The 22,926-nt window shown below is 42.9% G+C and overlaps 1 protein-coding gene across 1 annotated transcript in view; it reads right to left on the bottom strand.

Annotated features, from left to right (window-relative positions):
* Positions 1 to 14,013: 14,013 nt before the first annotated feature.
* The window catches only part of TAFA3 (TAFA chemokine like family member 3), a 96,896-nt gene continuing 87,983 nt past the window's right edge, over positions 14,014 to 22,926 (bottom strand). Inside the window, exon 6 of the mRNA XM_035122882.2 lies at positions 14,014 to 16,029. Coding sequence (XP_034978773.1) covers positions 16,018 to 16,029 — 12 coding nt within the window. The 3' untranslated portion in view covers positions 14,014 to 16,017. The remainder of the gene's footprint in view (positions 16,030 to 22,926) is intronic.

Genomic DNA, 22,926 nt, shown 5'->3' with positions numbered 1-22,926 from the left:
CCATCATCCAAGTCATTGATAAAGATGTTGAATAAGACTGGGCCCAAGACAGAACCCTGTGGCACCCCACTAGTCACTTCTCTCCAGGATGAAGAGGAGCCATTGATGAGCACCCTTTGGGTTCGGTCAGTCAGCCAGTTACAAATCCACTGAATGGTAGCATTGTCTAGCCCGCATTTTTTCCAGCTTCTTTACAAGAATATCATGGGGCACCATGTCAAAGGCCTTGCTGAAATAAAGATAGGCTATATCCACAGCATTCCCTTCATCTACCAGGCTTGTAATTCTGTCAAAAAATGAGATCAGAAACCCATGCTGACTTTTAGTGATCACAGCGTTCCTTTCTAGGTGCTCACAGACCGTTTGCTTAATGATCTGCTCTGGCATCTTTCCTGGTATTGATGTCAGGCTGACTGGGCGGTAATTGTTTGGGTCCTCTCTTTTCCCCTTTTTGAAAATAGGGACAACATTTGCCCTCCTCCAGTCTGCTGGGACTTTGCCTGTTCTCCAGGAATTCTCAAAGATTACTGCCAGTGGTTCTGAAATCACCTCTGCCAGTTCTTTTAATACTCTTGGATGTAGTTCATCTGGTCCTGGAGACTTGAATACATCTAAACTAGCCAAGTATTATTGTACTACCTCCTTACTTGTTCGGGGCTGTGTTTCCCCTGCTGAACCATCTGCTCCATATTCTTCAGGTCAGGCATTGTTTTCTTTTTTGGAGAAGACTGAGGCAAAGAAGGTATTGAGGAGTTCTGCCCTTTCTCTGTCCCCTGTTCGCATTTCACCATCTTCTTCTCTAAGTGACCCCACTGTTTCCTTGTTCTTCCTTTTGCTACGGACAAACCCATAAAAGCCATTTTTGTTGCTTTTAACCTCTCTAGCAAGCCTGAGTTCATTCTGTGCTTTAGCTTTTCTGACTTTGTCTCTACAAGTGCTGGCTATTTGTTTGAATTCCTCTCTGGTGGTTTCCCCCCTTTTCCATTTTTTGTACATATCCCTTTTAAATCTTAACTCAGTTAAAAGTTCTTTAGATAGCCACCCTGGCTTCTTTAGGCACCTTTCATGTTTCTGCCTCATTGGTATTGCCTGACGTTGTGCGTATAATATCTCCCTTTTAACAGACTCCCAACCATCATGAACTCCCTTCCCTTTCAGTATTTCTGTCCCTGGGATTTCACCCAGTGTTTCCCTAAGTTTTCTGAAGTCGGCTTTCTTAAAGTCTAGAATTTGAGTCTTAGTATCCTTGGTTGCTCCTTTCCGCTGTAGTATAAACTCCAGAAGAGCATGGTCACTCCCACCTAATGATCCTGCCACTTCTAGCTCACTAACCAGGTCATCACTATTGGTTAGGATCAGATCTAGGCTGATCCTCTTGTTGCTTCTCCCAGTTTCTGGACAGTGAAGTTGTCTGCAAGGCCAGTGAGGAATCTGTTCGACCTTATGCTCTTGGCTGAGTTTGACATCCAACAAATAGTGATATGTCGTGCTTGTTTATAGCTTTCTTTATCTTGCCTCAAAATCACAATGTCTTCGGCCTCTATAATAACAGAAATGAAAACTGAAGTATTAAACCAATGGGTCCACCAATGGGTTATTCTGTTGGGATATGTAAAAGGTACAATATTCCCAGATGGCAGAGTAGTAGTGATACATATAATTATAGTTATAAATGGGAGATAAACCTAACATCTATCAATATTTGGCTTTAAAGATTATAATATATGATCAGGCCTACAAGCATAATTAGTGTTAGAGGGGGATATAGAAAACAATCAATTTATAGAGAAATGGAAAGTTTTTAATTCATTCTTGGAATAATGAAGTTTAGGATTCAGTTCATTCCTACTCCTAAACCTAACTGAGCCTGTGATCGTTTATCTGTCATTTCTTTCAGTTTTATTCAATTTATTCATCACTTTGCCTCCCACGTTTACAATATTTTTTTCATCCTTTCTGTTGAAATGAGCAGTCTGGCCATTCCGCCCCCCTTCTAGTTTATATATATCGTTTTTGTTTGTCCATGAATGAAAACAAAGAAACAAAATCGGGGGTACGGGTGAGGAAGAGAAATATTTGTCGTGGCGTGGAAAATTCAGAAATCCAGTCAATCAACCCTATTGATTGCCATGATAGTAGTCTGTCAAGGCTGTTTGTGGTTAAGAAGCATGCTGCTGTTCCCATTTGAGTACCGTTGAAGCAGTCATTCGTTGAATAAAGATTAACCCCCATCTGCTCTTGTTTTCATCGCTGAGCACACTTCGAAATTCTACACCCACTCTTGGCTGCTCCATAGCCAGCCCCAGAGAACAAACACTGAGCTACAGCAGCACATCCAGACCCTATTGGTACCAGAGGGGTTTACGGTCTACCTTCAATGCCTTCTGCTTCATAGCTACCAAGGCTGTGATGTTATGACTGATTCGTTTTGTTAGATGTAGGAAAAGCCTTTCTGGCTGGCTAGCTGTAAAAAGTTGGTTTCCTTCTGAAAAATGCAAGAGCTCTGGAATTTTTTTTAAAAAAATCTAAGGGTAGGTTAAATTTGTTAAACATTCCTTTGAAGACCAGTGAGTTCTTTTTCACCCGTATATCCTGGCCAACCATTTGTCCACACACTCACCATTTTCCTATTTGCATTTCTGGTTACAAATCAACTGTCTAAAGTACCTGGCTGCTATTCTTTAAAATGAGGAGCTGTGATTGGCTCAGTTGTTTTTAGATCTAAATCCAGAGTCAAATATATTGGGGGAGAGGGGAAAGGCCTTCTCGATCCCTAATTTTCTACTTCCACAATACAAGGGACGTTTCTGGAATGAGACACACACACAGAAAAAAAACCCAGACACAACACTTAATTAGCCTGGATCTTTGTCAGGGAAGAATATGTCGTGACAAGAAATTGTTCTTGGACAATAGAATAAAGTATGTGTGGTAGACCATCATCCAAGGGTGCAAAAAGTAAAAGATTTTATATATATCCTATATTTAAGAAAATCTTGCATACACACACTTCTTTGAGTTTGCACTCTTTTCTTTGGTGAAGTTACACATTTTCAATATTAGGCTATGATTTACTACTGATTTATCTGTTGTCTCTCAGGAGGCATGCGGTTCCTTTCTGCTTTGGCAAGAGTCAGTGGGAGGGTGGCATGGTCACCAGAGTTGGTAGCAATGGGCCAGTGAATGTGTAAATAGTGTAGTGTGACCTGACTAGTCTATAGGTACTGCTGGCTGTGGAACCCAAATGTGTTACAATGCAGGATTTGGGGAAGAAGGGACAGAGATAACGAGTGGAGAGAGGGAAGGAAGTAGAAGCTAGGAAGAAACAGCTCCTCCAGAATTATTGAGCATACATCTCAATGCGCTTGCACAAAGCTCGGACCCTCCAAGTGTCTCTATTTTCCAGGGACGTCCATGATTTAGAGAAGCCAACCCGGTTTCTGACTCAATCCCAGAATGTCCTCCTCCTCCTCCTCCTCCTCCTCCTCCTCCTTCTTCTTTGAATTTATATACCGCCCTATACCCGGAGGTCTCAGGGCGGTTCACAGAACAAAATCAAAATATAAAACCACAAAATATATAATCAAAATAAAAATGACAACCCAATAATTCCCCCCCAAAACCCCCACAATTTTAAAAGGGCATACAATGTCAATCAAATCAACCAAAGGTCTGGTTCAAAAGGAACGTCATTCTGCTTTATTCATTATCCTGCAGTGTTTCCCCAGCGTTTCGACATCACTGCAGTCTGGAGGAGCTCCTCCTTCCCCCAGACACTTGTGGTATCAAAAGTTACAGAATTTCAGCAGGAAGCTACAGGACATGCACTGCTTGGAAACAAAGCAGCATGTTTGCCCTGAATGTTTTGCAGACACAAACATTATTGAAAGTGGGGTCCCATATAACTGTTCTGATACCATCATGAGCACAAATAAGCATGAAAACACAATAAAAGGAGCATCTGGAGCGGTCATGTCTTAAGTCTTTATTGAGCACTCACTCTGATTTGTTTGCATGGAGGTTACTGTATTTGCATATATTGTTGTACACTGCCTTGATGTTTTAATATGAGTGGGTGGTATGTAAATATTGTTATGGGTAAAATAAATACTAGCATTTGCCATAATTTATTTGAGTGGTTAATCACTTGCTTATCCCACACTTTTCAGTGCATTTCCCCATCACTTTCCAAAGCTAAAAAAAAAAATCAGGCTTGTTTTTTGTTTTGTTTTTTAAGGTGTGGGTCTGTTGCGACAGAGGACTTCAATCAGAAAAGGCTTGCCTGCAACTGCTTCCCAACTGGTGCATCACTGCTGCTTATGGAAAGGAAGAAGAGGAGCAATGCAGAAGGGAGGTTCATATGGTACAAATGCACTGGCAGGCCCAAACCAGCACCCTTGCCAGTGTGTTTGCCCAGCTCATATTTCTCTACTGCCTCCCCTCTTCCCTTCTCCCTCCCGTTAAGCAACAGCAACTCCCCTGATGCGAACATAGCAGCTCTGCCCCATTCGGCAAGCCACTTCTGGCTTCAATCCACTTTAATGGTGTGTACCTAACTTTCCAGTTTGCACGTAAATCCCTCCCATCAAATACTGTCAGTCTGGAGTTGGCCAAACAACAGTAGGGATGGAAGGTAGCCTGATACCTGCTCATACAGCCAGCTTTAGCTCATTCTAATGGCCATATTTCCTCACACTTTCCCGCCATTTGGTTTGAGGACTACTCTAGATTTTCAACTCTCTGAATCAACAATGGGGCTTTCTTTGTCCTTGAATTTGTTCTTCTGAGCAGTAGCTAGTAATATGTTCGTGTCTATCAAAGCACCCGCATGTCTGCAGTCTCTGTGGTGATGTTCACTCAGAGCCCATTCCCATTCACGGAGACTTTTTAAAAACATCATTAAAAAGTTAGTACTTGAGCTAATGTTTGTTCTCTCGTTGATTCATTGTTGTTTTTTACTTTTTAGTTCAAGGCTCGTTTATTTTATGAAGGGATTAGGCACAAAGAATGAGCCAAATACAAATTCACTGGCACAAGCCTTCGTTGATGCACAGAGTTAAAAGTAAACCTCAAACTAAATGATACAAAGATGCAAAAAGACAAAGACGAGCTAGTCCTAATATTAACATCCAATCATGGCAGCTTAATTCTTTGGTTAAGCTGTTGGTTTTAAGGGAACAACAGGTGGAAGAAACAAAATAAAAAAATTCCTTCCAGCAGCACCTTAAAGACCAACTAAGTTTTTTATTTTGGTATGAGCTTTCGTGTGCATGCACCCTTCTTCAGATACAGGTGGAAGAGTTAAACTGTAAATTCCAATGCCTAGAGAGAAGAGATTTTCAGAAGTACACAATCCATGTGTGTGTGTGTTTATGCCTTGTTTTCTATACCTGCTAATTCCTTTGCTCTACCGCATCAAATAGTCTGAAAAGCAGTTAAATAAATTATTTACACTTACAAACAACTGATCAATGCAAAAGCCAGACAGAGGTCACTCCCTGGGCAAGGCTACATCTTTTCAAACTGCCAGCCTCATACAAAAAAACAACAACAACATCCCATTTCTCTGCCCATGGCCATAATCCAGCAAGGCACTTAGGGGCTCCGAGACTATAGCTCTGTGGCAGAATATATACTTTGCATGCAAAAGGTCTCAGGTTTTATCCCTGGCAACTCCAGGTAGGGCTCTAGAAGTCTCCTGTCTGAAACCCCAGAGAGTCATTGCTAGTCAATGTAGACAACACTAGATGAGCCAGTGCTCTGACTTAGAATAAGGCAGCTTCCTGTGACCATTAACATCAAATAAGTAACTTTAGAGCTAGCACTGCCACCTGTTTTGCAAGGCATAGGATTCTTTTAACAGTACAGTAGTGCCTCGCTTAACGAATGCCCTGCTTAATGAAATTTCCGCTTAACGAAAGGATTTTTCAAGCAGAGGTTGCCTCGCTAGACGAATGCGTTTTACGAAAAATTGGTCTAGCGAATTGCGGTTTCCCATAGGAATGCATTGAAATTCAATTAATGCATTCCTATGGGCAAATAAAATTCAAAAAAATTCAATGCATTCCTATGGGATTCGCTAGACGAATTTTTCGCTATAAGGAAAGACCCATGGAACGAATTAATTTCGTCTAGCGAGGCACCACTGTAATGCCATTTCAGCAGTAGAGATCTTATCATGCTAGGAAAAAGTTGTACTGACTTGCTTTCTGACTAACAAACCACAATAATGGCTTTTGCTGGGAAAAGGTACCCCTGTATGAAAAAACATATTTCCTGTTGACTGCTCACTTATCACATTTTAGAGCTGTAATGAAATTTAAGGTTCTCCCTAAAGCAGCAACAGGGAACCTGGGGCCCTCAAGGTGTTATCTAATTCCCATCATCCCTGACCATCTGATGAAAGGTGGAGTTCAACAACATCTAGAGCAGGCATGGCCAAACTTGGCCCTCCAGATGTTTTGGGACTACAACTCCCATCATCCCTATCTAACAGGACCAGTGGTCAAGGATGATGGAAATTGCAGTCCCAAAACATCTGGAGGGCCGAGTTTGCCTATGCCTGATCTAGAGGCCCACAGGTTCTCCATCCTAGCCCTAGGGATAGACAGCAGGCGTATGCTCTTGCTTCTTGAATTGCTGAGATGAAAATTGGATTTCACGATTCCCCATCTCTTGTGCCAGTGAATTTGTTTTTGGCTTTTTCTTTCCCTGGGGAAATTCTGCAATCAGATGCAATTCTGCAGTAAAATTATTTGTTCACATACAGGTTTTATTGATGCAGTTGGTTGTCCAAAGTTAGAGGCTACAAAACCAGCATGACCACCAGTCCTATTTATGATGAATAGAATGTTCAGTTTACATATGGGAAAAAGCACAGGTTCAAATCTCTCCTTAACCATGAAGCTCAATGGGTAACCTTATGCCTATTCCTTGGGGTGGTGGTGGTTCTGACCCTGGGGCCAGACTCTTTTACTTTGGGGGAAGAGGCTGTAGATTTGGAGGGATGGTTTTTCTTATGGTCAGCCCCCGTTGTACATACAAACTTGAATCACCAAAACAATTCTACTTCCCCTCCCAAGGTTGTTTCATTGCCCTTGTTGGACTCTGAGGACTCTACCGAAGAAGCTATGTACAGTTACCAACCTTTATGAATACATGAACCCCTGTTTTACCATAGGTGTTTTTTTCAGACTCCCCACATGCTAATTGTTGTATTTTTAAGCTTTGTTAATGGAGAAAATACCTTAACAACAAAAAACTATTATGAACGTAGCAGGGTGTCAACCCAACAAGTTTCAAATGCTGACCTGCACATTCACTTGGTCTCTCTCTCTGTTCCCAAATGAGCAATTATGATATTGCTGCATGGCACCCCAATTTCAAAGCAGTGTGAGATTCCAGGGGATCCAGTTGTGTACCCAGGGTTTGGTTTCCTCAGAATGAGGGACAGTGGAAACTGTGGTGTCCTTATGATATATGGTTTATTTACACATATATCTAACCTGAACCTATAGTGGAGGGACTCACAACATTAACACCCTAATAAGGTCTTGCTACTTCCATAACCACAGCCTTGCATTCCTGTAGAAAATCAGGTGTGGCTATGTCTCCCAGCTGCCCAGCTTGCAATCTACTTCTGGCTTCTAGCTCACCCACACAATCCTCAACTCTGGATTTTCAGCAGGTGCAATTTGACATGTAAGCTACAACTGCTGAAATTATTCGTTCTACAAATCTATTAAAGGTGTTGGAAGCGAAGCCCCATCAAGTTCTCTATCTGGCCACCCTGAGAAAACAGGGAAGTGACAAGCACAGGGCATGAGTTAGAAAGAAGAACCTATCGCTTGAGTTACGAAAGGCTCCTAAATTTGCAATCAGAATATTTAATTCCCTATCGTTCCCTTTACCCGAAGGAACCTTGGAACTGTAGTTTTGTAATTTATTATTTGAACTATTCTTAAACAATCTCTACATCAAGTTGAAGTTCTTTAAACTGGACTTGAACATGACAGCCCATCATTTTGATTGATTTAACAACATCTTCGCTGTCTCTTACTGCAGACCCAGGTCATCGAGCCTGAGCTCCCACAGCCGCAACCTGCCATGAACCATCATTGGCAGGACTGGCAGCGACAGCAGCAGCAATGTTCTCTGCTTATGATACTATCTTACTCTCTCGTTAATTATACTGCTTTAAATATGTGCTTTATATTTAACTTCCTTTAGTAATGTTTTCTTTTGAAATGTTTGAAGGTAATATTTTTATTTCCTGATAATTACGTTGCTTTGTCTTTCTTCAGTAATGTAATGTTTTATTCTTGATTGTTTTATTTGATGTTTAAATGTGTTGTAAACTGCTTTGAGATTTTTTCCCCTTTAAAATACAAACCAGTATGGAAATGAATTAAATAATAATAATAATCTACAATTACTGTTCAATACAGTGTTCCACACTTCCAAACCTAGAAGCAAGACAAGCTATGTATTTGAATAAATAAAAATATGCCTGCTCATGGGTGTAGCCAGGATTTTTGTTAGGGGAGGGGAAGACTTTGTTAGGGGGGCAGGACTTTTGTTGGGGGGGGCAGAACCAATGTAATTGGTCAGTTAGTTAAGTATTTCTATTGTTTTACTTGATCGGGGGGGGGGGCGTGTTGCCCCTCCGGGGGGCCCTGGCTACACCTACGTGCCTGCTTTTTCCTTCAAAATCCACCTTTTCGTCCAATGGATTTTGTCGTAGTTGAAAAATACTTCCCTCTTCTAAAGCCAGCACGAAGCTCTCAGCAATGAAACCTGAATTACATTTTGACCGCTACTTGCAAAGCAAAATGAAAAGTCAGAAGTAGGCACTCTTCGATGTCAAGGCTGCAGCACTGGGGATTTGCTCAAAAACTGGTCACATACAAAAGCATGCACTTAGCCAGGTGTTTGTGGGATTATCAAACCCAGTGAATGCACCAATCAACTACAGTGTACCTCTGGTTAAGAACTTAATTTGTAACCTGAAGCGTTTGTAACCCGAGCACTGTACAGAGACAAGGAGAAGCCTTTCGCCACAGAGCAGGTTATTCTACAGTACATGAGAATATATAGTTGAAGGTGCAAACACTACACTCAGCTGTGAAATCTATAATGAAAAATCCTCTCCAAAATGCATGATGGAACAAATCCATCTCAATGACCTTGATCTCCTAGGCAGGAAGGCTTCAATAGCAACAATAACAGCCCTGTGAAAAGGAACATGCATTTCATCAGCCCCCCCCCCTCTCAGGAATCTAGATCGCTCAACTCACACTTTATCTAAGAAACTGTTAAAATAAATATTCCACTCCACATTCAAAAAGTAAGTACCAAACCAAAAAATCACATTAATCACTCATCTACATATAAAATAAGCATCATTTATGGAAAAGATTCACTGTCTGTAACCAAGCATTCATTCTTCCCACATCATTTTTAATTTTCTCCCTAAACCAGGCTGGCAAGACTGTTCTTATTCCATTTCATTGCTCATCTGGGAAGATTGATTTAGACACCAGAGAAATGCATAGTTCAAAAGTGTAAATTAAAAGTTCAGGAAACCTTGTGACTCTGTTCATTGCCAGAAGTGTAGCTCTTCTCAGGTCTGTAATTCTTCCTACTTCTGCTAATAAAACACATCCTTGGAACTCATGTGACTTTCTTCAAAACTATATCTTTTTTTACAGCTCAGTAGTTGATAATTTAGGGGTGCAGGTGGCACTGTGGTCTAAATCATTGAGCCTCTTGGCGGTTCGAATCCCCGTGGTGGGGTGAGCTCCCATTGCTCGGTCCCAGCTCCTGCCAACCTAGCAGTTCGAAAGCACTCCCAAAAGTGCAAGTAGATAAATAGGTACTGCTCCGGCAGGAAGGTAAACTGTGTTTCTGTGCGCTGCTCTGGTTTCGCCAGAAGCGGCTTAGTCATGCTGGCCACATGACCTGGAAAAACTGTCTGCGGACAAATGCCGGCTCCCTCAGCCTGTAAAGTGAGATGAGCGCCACAACCCCAGAGTCGTCTGCGACTGGACTTAACTGTCAGGGCTCCTTTACCTTTACCTTTTTAGTTGATAATTTAGCATGCAGGAAACCCCAGTTCAATCCCTGGCACTCGGGGCTTGGGAAGATTCCTGACTAAAACCTGGGACAGCTGCTGCCAGGAGGTGCTAGCTAGGAGGGGGTGCACTGTTTATCTGGCTCAGCCATCCCCAAACTGCGGCCCTTCAGATGTTTTGGCCTACAACTCCCATGATCCCTAGCTAACAGGACCAGTGGTCGGGGAAGATGGGAATTGTAGTCCAAAACATCTAGCGGGCCGAAGTTTGAGGATGCCTGATCTGGCTTCTTCACAGTGATGCTGCTGCTACTTGACAGGAGGATGAAGGGTGAAGCAGTGGGGAGGTCAGTGTGGTGTAGGCACACCAGCAGGAGTGCTGGGTTGGCCTCTTTATGGAAGTAGCCATAAAGTTACCAGGTGTTGCTACCATAGCTGCCAAGTTATCCCTTTTTTAAGGGGTTTTCCCTTATGCTGAATAGGCTTCCTCGCGAGAAAAGGGAAAACTTGGCAGCTATGGTTGCTACACAGTGTTGCTAAAGCACACTGAGGGCCAAACGAGCCATGATGTTAAATGTGAGGTGCTCATTTTCCCCCAAAGGCAAATTGCATCAGCAGAGGGGTATAATATAATATTTGGGACAGCAGAAGACAGGGGGGAGTTTTAACTATTTTCTCTGCTGCTGTGGTCCTGAATAAAACCCCTGCCCATTTGAAGCTGATATTTGCTTTCAGGGGATCCCAATCTCTGCATTGGCACCAATCCCTATCTGCTGGTGCTTATCAGGGAAAATGCATGTTAAATGCAAAGTCATATTTAACATCCCATCTAGTTTGGTGCCAGTTGACATTTTCTGTGGATTTTGCATCTCAATCCCAGAATCTATTTCCTAGTTCAATTCTCATCAGCCAATATATGAAGGAAGCTAAGATCACTTTTCACTCTACACTTACATTAAATCTCACCTGTTGTCGCTTCATATTATGCACACTTCCTTGCTGGTAAATTGCATTGAACACAGTAGAACTTCCTAATAAATCTGCATAAGCCGAGGCTTCAGATTACTATATGAGCATTCACAGGCATGTACAATCATTGTAGCTGTCCACAATAGCTGAATTCTACATTTTTAGTTATTTAAATGACATGGTTCAACAAATGTAGAGTCTGTGTACCTGTGCCTTCAATAGCTGAGCTGTACAAATCAACAGCTGTATGCTCTTTCACACAAACAGCTTCTATCTGTGTTCAGTGTAGCATAGGAACAAGCCTCATGTGAGACTCTGATGCCTGTCTCTCTAGTCTCTGCCTTCCTTTTTTTTTCCTGCTTCCTTTGGGGTACTGTCATCAATACTCTAGTCTGCTGGTCTTAACTACATTTCCTTCTAACTAATCAGAATTCCCAGGGCAACAATTTAATCATTCCGCCACCACTAACTCCTCTACCCTCCTTACACATGTGGAAATACAGCTGCTGATGGCAAATAAAAGACTTTCTGTCTATTGCTTCCCCAGCCCAATTGCTTTAAACCAAGCATCCCCAAACTTCGGCCCTCCAGATGTTTTGGACTACAATTCCCATCTTCCCTAACCACTGGTCCTGTTAGCTAGGGATCATGGGAGTTGTAGGCCAAAACATCTGGAGGGCCGCAGTTTGGGGGTGCCTGCTTTAAACTCTTGCTTTCTCTAGAAACATTTCAAACAAAACACACCTATATGAATGGATGCATTGTAAATCCACACACTCCCTATGTGCATTTGCACATCTCAAGGCTTGGGAAAGCCCTAATTATTCGCTGCTCTGTTAACTCGGTTTAAAAGCTGCCTTAAAGATTAATGAAATTAACACACGGCTAACGCTTTTGCCAAATCTCCCAACGGCAGCAACATCTTTTGCCAACTGCTTCAGTAGGATGCTGGAATTTCCAGCACATTAAATTTGCTTTGGTTTCCCCACAATAATGAACACAGACCAGAGTCTAGAATCCAGAGGGAAGCTAGGAGTGAAATCCAGAAGAGCAAAGAGGTGAATTCATTTGTCTCACTTCAGCTATAATGATCAGATTAAGTATAACCACAGTTCACTCCTTTCTGAGCTGTTGGAGATAAACTCTTGTTATCTTGGGGCTAAACTAGACATGATGAGGAGGAAGGGCCACAACTCAGTGGGAGAGAATCTGGTTTGCATGCAGAGAGTCCTAGGTCCAATCTCCAGCATGTCAAGGTAGAGTTGGTTGAGTCTTCTTGTCTGAAATCATGGAGAGCTGCTGTCACTCAGGGCTCAGCCACACTCACCTTTTGCCCTGCACTTTCTAGGCTCAGGTCTGTGCTTTAAAGCTCTGTGTCGAAAGGCTTTTTGTTCTTGTTTTGCCCTGCTGCTTTGTCCAGGAAAACCGACTGTTTGATGCTGAAGCTACAGTCATGGCTTCCACTGTAATGCAAAGAGCAGAATCCAAGGAGCAGAGACAGAGTAACATCCTGATGTAAAACACACTGAAGGTGGAGGAAGCTCTTTGGGGGATTAGATAGTAGGCAGGGGAATCCAGGACTCCAAGAAAGTCAGTCAAATACCCATCCCAGAAAAAAATCGTCAAAATTATTAAGCTAGGCACCAAGGAGGACAGACCTTGCTGAAGAAGAATCAGATGATTTCTACAAAGAGAAGTCAGTCTCTTAAAATCTTGTGAGAATATCTGCAAATGGATAAATATGATCTGGTGGATAGTATATATTTAAGAACTCTCAAAATATATTTGATAAAGTCCCAAGAATACTTTGCATATGAGCATGGGGCCTTCTTATGGATCAGTAACTGATTGGGGGGAAAACATGCACAGTGTGTTAAAACCCACGGCAGTTTTGACAATGCTAGGAAGTAAACAGTGCCAGGAAGAGTCTCCCATGGATCAGTATAAAGGGCAATGCTATTTAAGATGCAGACGTGACCTGGAATCAGAACTGGACAACACCAAGTTATTCAGGAGACTGAAGCTCCAAACATATGGAGGAGCTTCAAAATAATAAATGAGTTAACTGAACAGCAGGTGAGGTTCAATAAATACAAAATGAGGCAAATAGAGATTCCTATGTCAAACACATTCACTAAATTACCACTGTCTTATCAAGCATATATATGAGTTGGAACCATAAGCCTGCCCTCTATGACATGAGTACAGACACTATTCCAGGCCATTACAGGGTAAGGAGGCCTGTGCACACATCCCATATGCAACTTGACCCTCTGCTTGGAGCTTGTGTTCCTTGACGCAGGGCAGGCCCAGCTCTAAGGTAAGGCTGGGTGGCGCAAGGCGCCAGGGGGCAGATATGCTTAAGATGGCCCTGACGCAGGGGAAGGTAAGAGGCCAGATGGTGATATGGCAAGAGCACATCAGCCTCCAATTCCCTGAGTGGATCAATTGCGTGACTGCATCTGTGCTAGGAAACAAGGCTGTTTTGCTGAATAACAGGGATAGAGAACCTCCAGATCTTCTTGGACTACAACTCCAATCATGCCTGATCCTGCCCATTGGTTATGGGCCAAGACTCATGGAATTCCAACAACATCTGTTAGGCCACAGGTTTCTCACCCCTGCTTAACAGAGTTAGTTCTGTCCACTGGCAAGTCACTGGCAGCGAATTGGACTGAACCTTATCCGAGTTGTTACAAACCCCTGGGGAGCCAGCAAGATTTTGACAGGCTTTTTGTACTCCAGAAAGAGTTACACCACTTTGCCAAAAAGGTAAGGCAATAGATTTAAACAGGTACACATAATGAGGTTCTTCTCTTTCCTCCATCAGAACAACCCCCCTGTTGTAAACTGCTCAATTGCTTTTTCGATTACTTGAAGATGATTTCAGAAAGCCCACAGCTCCTCCTCCCCCACCTGGCCTCAAAAGCAAGCTCATATTTAAATGAACAAATCCATTTAATCTGCAGAGATTAAAACGAACTTTAATATTTCACAGCCTGGTATTTACATCGCATCCGAAGCAGGTATAACATTGTCTGTTACAAAAAAAAAAACGTTTAGATAACAAAGTCAGCAGGTCATACAGTCACAGCATGGAGGCCTGGCCAATGCCAAGTTGGACAGGTCAAGGCAGAGTTTTGAAGGTGCAGCTGTTTGCCCATTCTCTCCGGGAGCTCCTGACATCCATCTTGGTTGAGTTGGAGTCAGGTCTTCACTTTGGGTTATACTTAGCAAGGGTAAGCAATCATTCTCAGCCTCAGCCACCACCCTCCCCCAAGTCAAATCAATGTACCTTCATGATCAAGGTAAACATAATGAGAGACAGACATGGAACATGTTTATGGATGCCAATTAGCTGGGAACGGATCTCAACATTCCAATTGGCAAGCAAGTCAACAATGACTTGTCTTTAAGAAACCCTATCCTTTCTGTTATATGCCTGTTGTTCTAATTTGCTATGAAAAATGCTAAGTAAGCTTTGAATAAGCATTTCCACTTTGGGGCTTAGATGTCCTGTGCATCCAGAAACAATGAGATAACTTCACCAAAGCTATGTCATTTCTCTCTGTCTATTGTCTTCTCCTACCCTTTTATAAAACCTTGTCAAATCCCACTGAATTAAAGTGGATCCTCTCCTCCATTCATATCAGCAGAAGCAGCAATGGCATCATAAGCTGGGAAGTTTAACTTAGTTCTCATAATATTTTCTTGTGAGGAGGTATAAGAGCAATCAATTGGTCCCTGAGAGGGATCTGCACTCATTACAGTTGCCAAGTACAAGTCTTTATTTAATACTAAATGTAACTAAGCTCTCTCGGTCCTTTGAGTAAAATTTAAGACTGTAGCAGACACAACATAGCAAAGAGAAGAACACACCTTTCCCCCCTCGCAATTTCTAATATTTGCAATAGAATTCTGACAATAACAGTAATTTATGTGACTTTGAAGGAACAGAAGAGATGAGAGTATAAGCCTGATTAATTACTGAACAGGAGAGGGAAAGACCAGGAGAGAACATTTTGGTGACTCATGAAAAAGAAAGAGAAAGCATTATGAATACTTGTTCTCATCTCTTGTGCTTCCAACAAAGTGTAATGAACGTCTGTCTGTACTGTAGATTCTTCCATCCGTCCAGGTACAGACTCTGAAGCTGGTAACTGGGTAAATGTTGGAGCAACTGCATGGTCTTTCTTGGAGTTCCTCTAGTTTCACACCACAAGATTATAATTTGGTTCCTTGGTTCCAGAACTCAAAGCCTGTCTTCTATGAAAGCGACAAAAACATGAATTGGGAAGATTTTGTAAAAACATGAATTTTATTTTGAATTGTGAACTTGACACCCACTTAACACCTTGATTCTCTTTAGTGATCGTCAGAGCCAGCCTACAGACACAGGAGAATTAAAAGGAAGGAAAATTGCTCCCCACCCCCTGTAGTTATCAACAGATTCTATGCAACTCCAATATTTAATTGAGCACTAGGGGAAGAAATACGTTCTTCTCTTTTGCAGGTATATCCATGGTATGGAAGGAGAATGTGGAGCAGTTCTTGTAACTGCATTCAAGACCCATAATTGTAGAGGTGATGGTTAAATACCTTAGAGGCTGCACTGAATCAGTGGTTGATGCAGTATTTTATTTTCAAAAACAAGGGAAATTTCCCAAGGTCTCTGCCCAGACAGGTACGTCACCCCTTTCCTGTAATCCTTGGTGCTGTTCTTCCAGGAGGGAGCAAACTGCAGCACCACTCCCTTGGCAGGTGTACACGAGGAAGAACAATAAAGTGCCCATGAAAAGTAGGCATCCTATACCACAGTTGCATCCTATCCTGTGCCAATGAGGTCCTTCTGTTTCCAGGTCTTCAGAACATAGAAGGAATATCTTGCACCTGGAGAAAAGCCACGTTGTGCCATTTCTGCAGTGCCAGCCATGTCAACACAGATGCATATCAGATGGGAGCAGATCTTCTCAAATCTACCTTGTCACCTGGGAACAAAGGAAAATGCATTATAGACAGATATCTGGTAATCTAAGGAATTATCTCTGATCCAGAACCTCCTGTGCATTCCAGTGCATACACAGAGCTCTTGCATGAATGGGCTTTCCTTGCAGGTGAAGTTGAAAAAGATGCACTGAGAGTTTGCAGGAACAGAGAGGATAAGTCAACCATTCCTATTCAGCATTCAGAAGATGTCTAACGAGATTTTGCAGACCTGTTCCTCATGAGATAACCGATCCCCCAAACGTTTTTCTTTCATTTTGTGGGGAGAAGAAAACATTCCATAGTAGTGAGCTGCACTGAAACATGTAATTTTCAGAAGTCAACAATTCTGGAAGCAAACGGAGGGGCGGGGAGGGAGGAGACAAGCCAAAATGTTTACGTAGGAAAATCATATCAAAGTTATTTAAGCAAGCATGTGGTTGCATTCTGACATGAATTTCAGTCCACGGGGGAAGGTTGTGGTACATCAGAATTATTTGATGATGATGATGATTAAATTTGTATACCATCCTTCATCCATAGATCTTAGGGCAGTTCACAGCATAAAAATACCAGATAAAACCACAAAATACATAGCCATATTAATCTGTTGCAATTTAAGAGAGCAAACTTGCCAGATCACTCCATAGGCCCATCTAGATTAGCATCCTATTCTTACAGTGGCCAAGCAGGTGCCCATAGGAAGCCCACAGGCAGGGCATGAGTGGAACCCAGGAACTGGTTTTCAGAGGCACACCACCTACAACAGTATGCAGCCATCATGACTAGCAGTCACAGACAGCCTTAACCTGTCCACCTGCTTTGAAAGCTAGTGCAAAGTGGTAGCAAAATGTTTGACTACATGCTGTCCTGAATCTTCCAACACTGGATCATTCTGGGTTTTAGTAAGAGATGCTGACAGCCTCTCTATATATTTTCTCCATTTCCCCACCTTACTTGTCTTTTTTCAAAATTAAAAAACCCCAAACATTGTAACCTATTCTCTTAGGGAGTTGCTCCATTCCCTGGATAATTTTGGTTGTCACGAGGATGTGTATAGCAGCATCTTGGCAGTCTTATTTTCAATCCCTTTGCCATCTTCGTGGCTGCCACACACAGGTTCAACATTTTCATAGAGATATTCACTCAAGAACCTAATATTTCTTTTGTGATCAATCACAGCCAATTCAGGCCCTATAAGTATGTATGTGAAGTTAAGATTCTTTGCCCCAACAGAGTACTGTGGTATCAGCATGATTGTGTGGTTGGAGAACTGGACTAGAACCAGGAAGGTCCAAGTTCAAACTCACTTTCAGTCATGAAGATCCCTGGGTGACTCTGGACCAGTTACCATCTCTCAGCCTCATTTACCTCACAGGGTTGTTGTGATGAAAAAAAGGAGGTGAGAACCATGTACAGTGCCTGCAGCTTCTTCTGAGGAAGGGCAGGAAAACAACTGAGTAAAAGGATTTTTAAAAAAGAAAAGCTAACCTTATTTATCGTCACATGAGCTTTTGTAGGCAAGTTCCTGTTTTGTTACATGCATTAAAACCTGCATTGCAGGGGGTTGGGGTCCCTTCCAACTCTACAATTCTATGAAATCAGGGATGGGGAACAAACATGACCCTCCAGACATCTTGGGTCTCTCCAAGGTCACATCCCTTGCTTAGGTCAGACCCCTCTGTGGGATGGCCCTCTGCCACGACATCGTCAAGTCCTTTTGCCTGGCTGGAATATATCCTTTGACTGTGATCATGACTCTTGCCTGCCTGGATGGAGGTGTGTGTGTGTGTGTGTGTGTGTGTGTGTGTGTGTGTGTGTGTTGGGACCTCTGGTTTCTGCGTTGCTGGAATGTAACCCACTAGACAGATGTAAGAATCACCTCTGTTGGTCCACCCACTTTTTATTCCAGTCCTGCCAGCTGTGCCACTGTCTGCTGAGAGGTAGGTTCCAGTCTATGAAAACTTGGGCCACAATAAATTTGTTAACCTTTAAAGTGCCTCAGTAGTTTTCCCAGTAGTGATGTATGGAAGTGAGAGCTGGACCATAAAGAAGGCTGATCGCCGAAGAATTGATGCTTTTGAATTATGGTGCTGGAGGAGACTCTTGAGAGTCCCATGGACTGCAAGAAGATCAAACCTATCCATTCTTAAGGAAATCAGCCCTGAGTGCTCACTGGAAGGACAGATCGTGAAGCTGAGACTCCAATGCTTTGGCCACCTCATGAGAAGAGAAGAATCCTTGGAAAAGACCCTGATGTTGGGAAAGATGGAGGGCACTAGGAGAAGGGGACGACAGAGGACAAGATGGTTGGACAGTGTTCTCGAAGCTACGAACATGAGTCTGACCAAACTGCGGGAGGCGGTGCAAGACAGGAATGCCTGGCGTGCTATGGTCCATGGGGTCACGAAGAGTCGGACACGACTAAACGACTAAACAACAACAACAAAGTGCCTCAGACTCTCAGTGGCTTATTATCTTTATGAAGGGGAATCAGTCACCAAATCCCAGAGATCAATGTAGGGATCAATAAAAAGCCAGCCCTGGAAAAATATCATTGACATTTGAAAGTGACAAGTTTAGCCCCATAACAGCATCCTACAGAATCACTCTCAGCATTGGAAAGGCACACAAATCCGTGGCGCTGTGGGTTAAACCACAGAGCCTAGGGCTTGCCGATCAGAAGGTCAGCGGTTCGAATCTCCGCGACAGGGTGAGTTCCCGTTGCTCAGTCCCTGCTCCTGCCAACCTAACATTTCAAAAGCACGTCAAAGTGCAAGTAGATAAATAGCAGGAAGGTAAACAGCATTTCTGTGCGCTGCTCTGGTTCGCCAGAAGCGGCTTAGTCATGCTGGCCACATGACCCAGAAGCGGTACGCCAGCTCCCTCAGCAAGTAAAGCGAGATGAGTGCCGCAACCCCAGAGTCGTTCACGACTGGACCAAACATTCAGGGGTCCCTTTACCTTTACTTTTAAGGCAGGATCCTCCATCCACCAAATGAACATGATCTTATAGTGGGTTTGCAAATGGGTGCAAAATAGTCTACTCCTGTGCTTGTCTGCTTGGCCTCTCCTCCATACCTTCAAGCCATGCATTTTTTCTTGCATGCATAAAGACAAAGAGGGGCAGTGAAAGACAGCCAAATCTTTCAAATCTAAAATACCTACTGTGCACCTAAGATTGAAGAGCAACAGCTAAGGCTATCTGGGGGGAGTGGGGGGGGGAATTTATTTGGGGCAGGCCAAAATGATGGAATCTGTTCAAAAATGCATTACTTAACATGTTAATTCTTTCAAGTACCTCAAGGCTTCCACTTCCAAGATTACCTTAAGTGACCTTTTTAGCAGCAGAGGTGCTAGGTATTATATTATTATTATTATTATTATTATTATTATTATTATTATTATTATTATTTAGCATTCTTTAGCATTCATCTAGCATAACTACATTTACATGACTCTGCCTGAAGAGAAAACATGAGTGTCTAAGCCTTTCAAAAGAATTTAAAGCAAGTGTCTGCATTTCACAAGAGAAATCATTAAGAGAAGCTCTGTGGAGGGGAAGGGGTAAAAGAGAAAGGTGTGCCTGGCATGCAGGCAATAATTTATATTAAGCCCAGAGCCTGCTCTTCTTTGATTCCATGTGTCCTATGTGCACGGTAAATAGTCTAAACAAATTCTTAAACAGCAGCCTGAAAATTGTGTCTTGCCTTTGAGATGCTGGGTTATTCCAATGGCCGTGGATGATTTCATAGTCTTCAGATGTACCGAGCCCTATTTACCCATTACAATGTCCTTTCTTATGGATTTCACAGTAGGACTAGCGATTTCTGTCAAGGCAGCCATCGGAGCTGTGGATGCATTTGAAATTTTGCTATTTAAATTCTATCCCTGCCCTCGTGTGCATGCCAAACAAGAGACACATTTCAGCAGGAACAATTTAGCAAATCCATTGCAAAAATGGCAGGGAGATCAAACTGAGAGCATCAGAGAGAGAGAAAGAAGCTCAATTTGTACGCAGCAGAGACCCACAGCTAAGGGGGGAAAGATATGCTTATTATTTAACTGCCCATCCAGTAATACCATAGCGGTTAGATCCCTGGCTTCAAAGTGGACAGAACAAACAGAGGCAATTCGCTTTAATGCAGAGGATTGAGATGACCAGATTGAGAAAAGCAACTCACGTTGCTCTTTGAAGGCACATAGAGATAAGGAAGGGCAAACCCTCATTCATTTCCCAGACAAAAGTCACAGGGTGCTTCCAGACAGTTGCTTACTTTGCAAGCAGGTCACTGAGATACTGCAAACTAGACATTGGCATCAGAGGGTATTTAAAAAACAACAACAACACATCAGCTATCCCCCAGAAAGGGTGAATCCAGATTAAATTAAACCTTGTGTGGATGTTGGAAGGAAAAAAGAACCCCAGCAGCCCCAAATAATCCCCCATGCTCTATGACAGGGGTACGGAGCCTGGGGCCCTTTGAATGTTGTTGGACTTCAGCTCCCAGCAGCCCCAGGAAACATTGCCAATGGTCAGGGATGATGGGAAGTGTAGTCCAACAACATCTGGAGCACCTCAGGCTCCCCATCCCTGTTCTATGGTATTCAAATGCTTAGTGCAGACAAATATTGCTTGTGTCTTTAAAGAAGTAATAAGGGAAACAGTTCTCCAGGAACTGCTGAAGGCGGCAGGAGTGTCAACAGGTTCAACTGAGCAGTGCCTTCATGACGACTGGTTTCTTCTTCCTTGTTACTGCAAATCACATTCAGCCCTAAGAGAATACATCACCTGTCCTCTTCTTCAGCCTACTCAGAACTTGCTGTTTTCCTGCCTCCCTTCAGTCTCATCAGACTACATTTTGTTCCTTCCGTCCTGCTATTTCCATGCAGCAGGCACATAAGCACCAAAGCCCTTCCTCCACACCCACCCCATGGTTGCAAGAGTATGGGCTGACCCAAGCTTTATTGTGCATACTATTTACAGTGCAGAGACATAAGAAAACATGACTGCCTAGTCTGATTCAGAACCCGGCAATGGCGCTTGTCTGCTTTTGTGCCAGCATAACAGTCTGGGAACCCCAAAATGCCGCCCCTACGTCTGGGTGCATGACCCAACGTGGCCACCAGAAGGGGCTGTGTTCCTTCTCCCGTCCTTTGGCTGGAGCGTTGTTGAGGCTCCGACACCTTGCTGTGCTGTCCTTCCTCCTCTGGCCAGCTGAGTCAGTGCCGAGTCTCTGATAGGTCTTGGAGCCCCCTCTCCATTCCGCTCCATTCCTCATTCCCTCCTCCTGACCCGCTGCTTGCGCTGTCACTAGGCAAAGTGCTGGTCAGGATGACTGGGGGAGGGTCCCTGTAGGGAGTCTCCCTGACAATTACATTGGTTGGGTTTCTGCAGTATGTCTCTGGAATGTGAAAGATGGATCAAAGCATTAGAGCTAGGGGGGGGGGAGAGAGAGAGAGAGACAATGCTACAAGAAGGAAAGTGTGTTGTTTCCTGTTAGAGGGGGGAAGCCAGAATGAGAGCCTGGCTGTGGGCCAAATGGGTTACTGCCAAGTGCTCCACATTCTGAGAGCACAAAGGGTGCCTGAATGATGTCGAATTGTAACACTGCCAGGAAAAGTGGGGAGCAAGCAAAGGGGAAACAGATAAAGAAAGGTTGGTGGTGCGAAGTTGCTGTGATTGATTACTCAGCAGCATTTTGATTCCTGAGCCAACGGAGGCTGCTCTGATACTTTCTCCCTCTCTTCTTCTTCTTTTTTAAAAAAGCTCTTCAGTGTGAACATGTTATTTGTCGAGTAAAAGATAAGGAAGGAACAACAGGCTGCTATTTTGCAGGATAATTTTATGGGGTGTTTGCGTGGAAAGGAGATGGAAGCACAAAGCAAGCAAAGCCTGAAGAATAATTATGCTGCACTGTATGAACAATGATTACAAAATTATGCAACTGATTAACCATGACATACATGTAATTACTAATGAGTTTGATAAAATATTAATTATACCTTGTTCTTCAGGGTATTCAGCAAGCCATGAAAATAATAATCATGTAGCTCTCTGTCACAGATGATTGCTCCAACTGGAGGAGCTGTGACAGGCTGGAAAGTCCTTGGCTGGAACGTGATGCAAAGCAGAGGGAAGTGGCTGCAACAAGCCGAGGCTGGCAGACGTCCTACAGGCAAACCATCCTCCGCTATTGTATTTCTTGGGATACTGGGAGGAGTTTCATCTACACACTTAACGCTCTTGCATAAGATGCTGTTGCTAAACACCCATTAGAAGGGGAGACCTCAAAACCTATTTTCATCTACCGGATCATGTTTGCTTTGACTGTGCAACTGATGACTCACTCTACTCATCCACTTCTTATTTTGTCACTCTGCTCTTGAATGCTATGCAAGATACAGGTAGGTAGCCGTGTTGGTCTGGGTCGAAGTAAAATAAAAAAATTCCTTCAGTAGCACCTTAAAGACCAACTAAGTTTTTATTTTGGTATGAGCTTTCGTGTGCATGCACACTTCTTCAGATACCTATGCAAGATATATAGGATAAATCTGGAAAGAAACTTGTTTGAATGAAGTCATCTCCAGCGGATAAAAATAAAAGGTTTTGAGTTTCTGGGGAAATGATATTTAACTTAGATGAAGTGAGAAGGTTCATTTTTAAAGAGCGCACTTCCCCCAATTCCCTCCTAAATTTTCCTTTCTACTGCTGTGTAAATTCTGATGAGAGTTGCACTTTCAAATCACTCCTAATAGCAAATAAAATCTGCCAACAAGACTGCAAAAAAATGGGGCCCCATAGAAACATGAGGGGGATATCAGTGTCTATTCAGGATTCCCCAAGGTTTGAAGAAGCACAAGATCCTCTCCATAATTCCTGGATTTAGTAAAAGTTGGAA

This window comes from Zootoca vivipara, chromosome 7, assembly GCF_963506605.1.
Source record: "Zootoca vivipara chromosome 7, rZooViv1.1, whole genome shotgun sequence".
Lineage (NCBI taxonomy): Eukaryota > Metazoa > Chordata > Lepidosauria > Squamata > Lacertidae > Zootoca > Zootoca vivipara.
Note: the sequence above shows the minus strand (reverse complement) of the source record. Positions and strands in the feature narration are given on the sequence as shown.